At 57.7% G+C, this 7,263-nt stretch overlaps 1 protein-coding gene across 2 annotated transcripts in view; it reads right to left on the bottom strand.

Annotated features, from left to right (window-relative positions):
• The window catches only part of CUNH16orf74 (chromosome unknown C16orf74 homolog), a 37,349-nt gene that overhangs the window by 23,568 nt on the left and 6,518 nt on the right, over window positions 1–7,263 (bottom strand). The window contains exons 1-2 of one of the 2 annotated variants that reach the window (XM_008827892.3): window positions 1,468–1,593; window positions 1,237–1,282 (exon numbers count right to left, since the gene is read on the bottom strand). In XM_008827892.3, the coding sequence (XP_008826114.1) occupies window positions 1,237–1,264 (28 nt within the window). In that variant the 5' untranslated portion in view covers window positions 1,265–1,282; window positions 1,468–1,593. Of the gene's footprint in view, window positions 1–1,236; window positions 1,283–1,467; window positions 1,594–7,263 lie in introns of those variants that run through there. The other variant, XM_029561015.1, reaches the window with a different exon arrangement.

Here is a 7,263-nt window from a genome sequence, read left to right as displayed (position 1 = left end):
GGGGGAGGGGAAGGGAGGGGAGGGGAGGGAAGAGGAAGGGAGGGGAGAAGATGGAATCATCACAAGGGCTGGGCCCCCAGGGGAAGCCTGAGTGCCAGTTCCCGGCATTCCTGAGCCCCACATGGACCATCTCCACCCAGCTTTAGGGACAAGGAAATGGAGGCCCTGGCTCAGGTGTCCTAGTGAGGCCAGGGCACAGAGCGGGTAGACCTCAGAGGTCAAGAGGCCCCTGAGTCCTTGCAAGGAAGGCAGACTGGAAGAGGGGAGCCTGAGGTGGGCAGGGTGGGGAGCCGGCAGGCAGACCAGCAGCTGAGCATGCATGCGTCTGACAGCTGCTGCATGGAAAACACACTGGCCAGCGAGGACCAAGGCTATTGTGGCCCTGTGGCTTGCATAGGCTCTAGGGACTGATGGAGCCATGGCAAGTTTGGTAACCATGAGTCCGGTAGTAGCAGGCCTGCGGTAGGGCTGTCCACAGCAGCTCTAGACCTTACAACTGGGAGATGAGTGTGGGGACTGTGCCTGTGTGACAGGGCAGAGCACTGGGGAGGTGGCAGGCTTCAGGAGGAATCCCCCCTGAGGGCCCTGTGGCCTCAGGTTCCAGCTGGACTAGGGAGAGAGGCCTAGGCCACCTCCATCCCTCAGGGAGTCTGCACCCTTTACAACTCCTTGCTGGTCTTTTCCCAGCCAAGCTAGACCACCTGCTTGGGTGACACATCCTGGGTATCTGGGGAGGCAACACGACCCCTCCCCCAGCTGAGTCTGACTTCTTGCATAGGCCTCCTGTGCCATAGGCCTCCAGTGCTTTCCTTGTCTTTTGAGACAGGTTCTCCCTGTAGCCCCAGATGTCCTAGAACTCACTATGTAGAGGTTGGCCTTGAACTCACAGAGATCCACCTGCTTCTGCCTCCCGAGTGCTGGGATTAAAAGGTATATGCCACCATGCCCAACCATACTCTTCTGGGATTGTCACTCTGAGGGGGAAACTGAGGCACATGGGCACTGTACCATTCCCCTGTTGCCAACTGCTGGTAAAGAAAGGCCTGAGAGGAGGGTGCAGAGGCAGATCAAGCATTTATAGAGCACCTATAAATAGAGCGCCCTTGAGAAACAAGGTTCCATAGCTCCAGAACAGCACCCCAAGAATCTGGGTCCCCCTCTACTTTCTCCACTCTAGCCTCCACCTCTTTGCTCCCCCACACCCCCAAGCCTCCAGGCCCCTAGTTTCTGCCTTACCTTTCAGACAAGAGAGCTTCAACCCCATAGTGTCACTTCTGCCGGCCTGTGGAGAGAGGAGACTGCTCAGGGAGGGGCAGCCGCTGCCACTGGCCACATGCTGCCAGGCCCCCACCCTGACCGGCTGGATGCACTACAGGAAGCAGTGGCTGGGCAAGCCAGCTGTGAGGTCACAGTGCCTGCTGACCATATCTGGGCTGAATCTGTGCTGAAGGAAGGAAAGTTAGATACCCTGGAAAAAGGTGGTGTGGTGGGGCTGCCGGCTGGTGATGTTCAAGGTGAGACTGGCCGGGGCTGAGGGTGTGGAAACACCACCGAAGCCTTTCCTTTCTAGGGACTGCGGCACGATGGTCAGCCTCCAGGGTGACCCCCACCCCGCCCAAAGTCTTCAGTCAATAACTTCGTCAACTTCATTCCTTCATTGTGGTGCTGGGGATCAAATCCAGGGCCTTGATCACAGGTACCTGCAGTTCTCCTGAGTCACAGCCCAGCCCGTGACCCTCTTGATGCAGATTCTTGGAGTTGAAGTGAACAGGGTTATAAAGAGCTGTTTCCCAGTCCATGGGGAATTAGAATGCATAGGCCCTGACCTTCCTGCTTCTAATGGGCCCTCAGAACTCTAAGCAACTGATCAATACACACGGCAGCAGGCGGGGGAGGGGAGTCACCTCACACCCCTGACAGCTCATCCTCCAGGTGCTGTGACCATCCTGTTTCACAGATGTGGAAATAAAGGATCAGAGAGGTGGTGTCAGTGGCCCAAGGCTACCAGTTTATTGGGAGCCACAGAGCTGGCCTCAGCCCTGACCCACAGAGGCCTGTAAGGCTCAGCAGCATCCTTCTGGGAACAGAAGACTCATCTTGGAGGGTCTCAGCACCTTTGAGAGGCTGATGGGAACCACCTGTGTGCCCAGCTCTGAGTCTGGCTATGTGGTGAGGCCATGGAGGGTGGCCGGTGGTCCGGTGGCTGAGTTGTCTACCAATTCCCTCCAAACTGAAACATTTCATCTGGAGGGAAGTTTGTTAAGACTCACAAAGTTTTTTACATTAAAAATTATTTAAATATTTTTATTATCTTTATTTTATGTGTATGAGTGTGTAAGTGCACCTGTATTATGCATTGCCCGAAGAGGTCAGAAGAGGGCGTCGGATCCCCTGGAGCTGGAGTGACTGACAGCTGTCGGTCCCCATGTGGTGGTGCAGTGCTCTTAACTGCTGAGCTATCTCTCCAGCTCCAAGACTCAAAAGTTCTAAAGGGAGGCTCCTTAGAGTCAGGAAATAAACAATTCACAAGTCTCAGAAGTCCTGAAATTGACCAGATGCACAGGGCCCTCCTTTCCCAAGGTTCTATAACAGTAAGGGGTGGTGACTGCTGGGAGGAGGGGACTCGCCAGGCCTTGGAGCTGTCTCAAGCCATGCAGTGCGTCCAGGGTTCCTGCTCTCCTGAGCTGTCACCCATGCTGGGCTGGGCTTTGGTGATGCAGCTGTCTCTGCAAGTCACCCCTCACCCATACCCTGTAAGTAACCCTAGTAAATTCATGGGTTCACCCAGTGGGTCTGTCCTTGGTTCCCTATCGGGGGTGAGTGCCCAAGGTCAGGACTGTCTACACATCGACCAGAGCATAGCCACACAGACTGCACCAGGGGCACGTGCAGGGTGCGCTCTCATCTGGAGACCTGTCCCTTCTGTTCTGTCTGATGGGAGTTGGTCTCAGACATTCAAGAGTACAACACACCTGAGCCAGAGCCCAAAGAGCAATGAGCCCGTTCAAGTCCTTGCACTTAGTCATGCCTGGAACAGGTATAAAATATGCCAGAAAGGTCCAGTCAAAGTGGTGGGGGCCAAGAGGGAGGCGAGCCAGCACAGTGGGACCTGCTTCCTTGGAAGCAACAGGACCAGATCCCACATAAACCCCCGGGGAGTGGCGGATCACCTGTAATTCTAGCCTCAAAGGTGGAGATGGGATCCCCAGAGCAAGCTGATGATCCTAGTCATATCGGTGAGCTCTGGGTTTGATTGAGAGACCCTGCGTCAATGAGGTGGAAGAGTGATAACTGGACATCAACCTCCAGCTTCTGTGCGCACCCCTGCCATGTGCGCACCCCGCCGTGTACGCACCCCGCCGTGTACGCACCCCACCATGTACGCACACGCACAACCATGCACGTACACCACACATCCATGAAAATGGGGGAAAAAAAGTGTCCTAGGTGGTGGTGTGGGGGTCAATGCTAAATTCTCTGATTCTGATTATTAGCTGTTTTGTGTGAGGGACAGCCCTCCTTCTTAGGTACTGGAGCCGGTCTCAAAGGAGATCCCTGACACCCGCCGGCGTGTGAGGTCAAGGGTCCTCCAGTCGGCAGCTCACCCAGGACAGTGACAGAGAGCAGTGACAGGCTAGCCCGGCGGCTGCTCACCTTGGGTGAGGGGAGGGCACCCCCTGCTCACCCTTAGGCAGAAGGGCAGAGGCTAGCCGCCACCCCCCCCCTTCCATCTTTCACACCTTTGCAGGGTGCGAAGTTTCAACTTCCTTTGGAATAACTGGGCTGTTTACAGTCCTTTTAGAACCTCAGGTATCAGTCAACTGTTTGCATAACAGAGTTTGGGGCTTGGAGACATAAAAACCTCCCTGTCACCAAAGGATCACCGGATCCTCTGAGGTGACAGGCAGTTATAAAACCCTATTTCCAGGGCTAGAGAGATGGCTCAGCGGTTAAGAGCACTGGCTGCTCCTGCAGAGGATCTGGGCTCCGTGGCTAATAACCATCTATAACTCCAATTCCAGGGGATCCGACTGGACGCCCTCTTTTGACCTCCTCAGGCACTGCAAGACATGGGTGCACTTACATACATACAAGCAATGCACTCATACACATAATAAAAAATGTCTACTTCTTCCTGCAGGGTCTACTGCCTTCTGAGCAAGCGTGAAACAGGACTGTTCTGCACACCAGAGTCACGGCCATGGGAAGGGACACTCCCCAAGGGGGCACTGCGGTCTTCAGTGGCCTCAGAGACCAGTGGCCATGGTGGGGGGCTGTGCTGACCAGCTTCCACAGGTTTGCAACACAGAGTCCTCTGCATAATGTAAGAAATCATTATGGAGCTGGGCGTGGTGGTATACGCCTTGAGTTCAAGGCCAGCCTGATCTACACAGTGAGTTCCAGGACAGCTGGGGCTACAGAGAGACCCTGTCTCAAAAAGACCAAAATGTGGGGGGGCGGGGAGGAGGAGTCATTACTATGTTCTTCTTCCAGTCTGTGTCGAGACCATGTGGGGCTCTCAGGCCACAAAAGCCCCGGAGTTGCAGAGGGTTGGAGTGACACAAGCTGGCTCCATGCTGCAAGCAAGATGCCCAAACCCTTGTGGGACATACATCCTGAGTGATTCACTGTGGCTCTGCACTTGAACCAAGCCGGACCTCTTTACTTCCTCCCTCAGAACCTGGATTCAGACCTTAGCTGATTCAGACCTCCACTGTCACAGTAGGAAGAGTAAATACATAGCAGGCAGCCAGGCTGGGGACCCTACTAGCCAGGGTGTCTACAGAGCCACCTCCCAGATGAAATCAGAATCCTGAGTCACTGTAGCACCTCACCCTACCCCAACAAAGCCATCCTTCAAGGACAAGGCTGGGCAGGGGCAGAGTCAGACCTGAGGAATGTGACCATTTGCTATGTGGCGGACCTGACGGGCAGAACCGGGTTCCATCTGTCAGGGGAGTGGGCAGCCTTATCTGGGTCTCCAGGAGCCATCCTGCCACAGCCATGGTGGGCACACCCGAATCTGGGTTTCTTTCTTCTTTAGAAAAATCACTTTCTTTGCGTGACAAGATTAGATTTTTTTCCCAGTTCCAGCCAAGAGGACCACACTGAAAACAGATGCTGGCCTTAGGGTGCCTCCCTCCTGGGCCCGACTGCCAACTTGCCAGTTCTGCTCTAGTAGCTTGGGCCCTATGTGCCTGAAGGAGGTGTCAAGTGTCAGGGAAGGCAGAGGGGCCAACAGCTACCAAGACCCCACCTGGGGCTGCCCGCTCTGGGCCGCCGCATGACAGGAGTTTTAAGCATCTCCATCTCTTACATATCATCAAAAACAAAATACCCTGGTGCTTCCTGTGGTAGTCAAGACTGAACCCTGGTATGGGGGGAGAGGGGTGTTGGGAGTGACCTTAACTGTGTGAGGCCTGGGGGATCACTTGTAAAATGGGATTCTCCTGAGTGGACTGGATAGCAGTGTCTAATGGTGGGCTTACTCCCCATGGTTCCACAGGTTCCCAGTGTGTGTGTGGAGGGGGGAGACCAACCAAGACCTTCCTGCCTTGGTCTCCTGCCTTTAAAATGGGGACAAGAAGAGGCTTCGGTGAGCCTGAGTGTGTGAGTGTGAAAACAGCCAGGACAAGGCTGGCACCGGCTAACTGCTGACTAAGCACAAACATCTGTGTCCCTCAGCACAGCGCCTGTTGAGTCTCCAGAATGACCTACAGCTTCCTGGGGGATGAACCCTCCTGCCCTGTGTGTGCCCACCAGCTCAGGCCTTCTAGGGCCACATTAGACACAGCTTTCCACCGCCCTGGGGCTCACGGAGGGATTGTCTTTCCATAAATACAGTCTCCCTCCTGTGCAGAGGACCAAGCAAGACCAGGGCTGGGAACCGGGCAGGACCAGAGGAAGGCGTGGCCTGGGTAGGTGAGGGGTCTAGACAGGTAGGGAGTGCTCTTTGTTGCTACAACAGCCCCAAACGGGGCCTCCTGGAAGCATCTCAGGCTAGAGAGAGACATCAAGCGTCTGCCAGTCAAGGGGCCTCCCGGCCTCAGTTTCCTCATCTGTAAAACAGGTGTGTTCCAGAATTCCGGCTGCAGGAATGCCTCTACCTGCTGCCCCACCTCGTCTCGTTCAGGCCAAGGCCCGAGGCCCCCGGCCTAGACCCCGTCCACCGTGTCCCCAGGGGGACTGAGTCGGCTTCTTGACCAGCACCCGCGCCCTCCTCCCGGTCCGGGTCGCCCTCTGCGGTCGCGAAGCCGCTTTGATGCCGAGCTCAGGGCGCCCGAAGCCAGGCGGCTCATCAATAAAACATTCCCAGCCCTCGGCGGAGGGAAGCGGTTCCTGGTTCCTCGCGAGGCCTCCAGCCCCCACCCCGCCGGCTCCCCGCCAGCCTGACTGCGCCGGTGTCGGGTGCAGAGGGGCCGAGGCTGCCACGCGGGACGGGACACGCCCCCAACCCAGCAGGAGAGACGGCCGGGGGTGGGGGCGACTCCCGCAGTCTAGGGGAAGTTGGGGTCCCCGTCGCCCCGAGTTCCCACCGCGCAGTATCCCCGGGGTCCCCACTTCCTCAGGGTCCCCCTTCCCTGGGGTCCCCTCCGCTTTGGGGTCCCCACTTCCCCGGGGTCTCCCACTTCCCTGGCATCCTCTCCACCCCGGGGTCCTCAGTGTCCCCGGTCCCCACTTCCCCGGGGTCCCTTCTGCCCTGGGGTCCCCTCTGCGCGTGGTCCACAACTCACTGGGTCCCCACCTCCCCGTGACCCAGTCCACCCTGGGGTCCCCACTTCCTAGGGTCCTCACTGCCCCAGGTCCCCATCCCCGGGGTCACCACCTCCCGGGGGTCCCTCCTAGGATCTCCCCACTCGGGGTCCCGACCCCCCCCTCGATCTCCCCCATTCAGGGTCCCCACCCCCGGGCCTCTACCCAACTCAGGGTCCCGATTTCCCCGGGATCTCCCCTACCTGGGGTTGGATCTCCCGCTCTCGGAGTCCCCACACCCCAGGGGTTTCCCCCTTTAGGGGGTCCCCCATCTTCCTAGATAACCCCCATTCGGGGTCCCCGCCCCCCTGGATCTCCCCCATTCGGGGTCCTCACCCCCTGGATCCCCCCACCTGGAGTCCCCACCCCCGGGGTCACCCCACCTGGGGGCCCCCACCCCCGGGGTCACCCCCACCTGGGGGCCCCCACCCCAGGGGTCACCCCCACCTAGGGGTCCCACCCCCGGCTCCGCTCCACCGGGAGTCCCCGCCTTTCCTGGTCCCCGTCCCG

The sequence above is a fragment of the Nannospalax galili genome, unplaced genomic scaffold (assembly GCF_000622305.1).
Source record: "Nannospalax galili isolate Female #2095 unplaced genomic scaffold, S.galili_v1.0 scaffold933, whole genome shotgun sequence".
Lineage (NCBI taxonomy): Eukaryota > Metazoa > Chordata > Mammalia > Rodentia > Spalacidae > Nannospalax > Nannospalax galili.
Note: the sequence above shows the minus strand (reverse complement) of the source record. Positions and strands in the feature narration are given on the sequence as shown.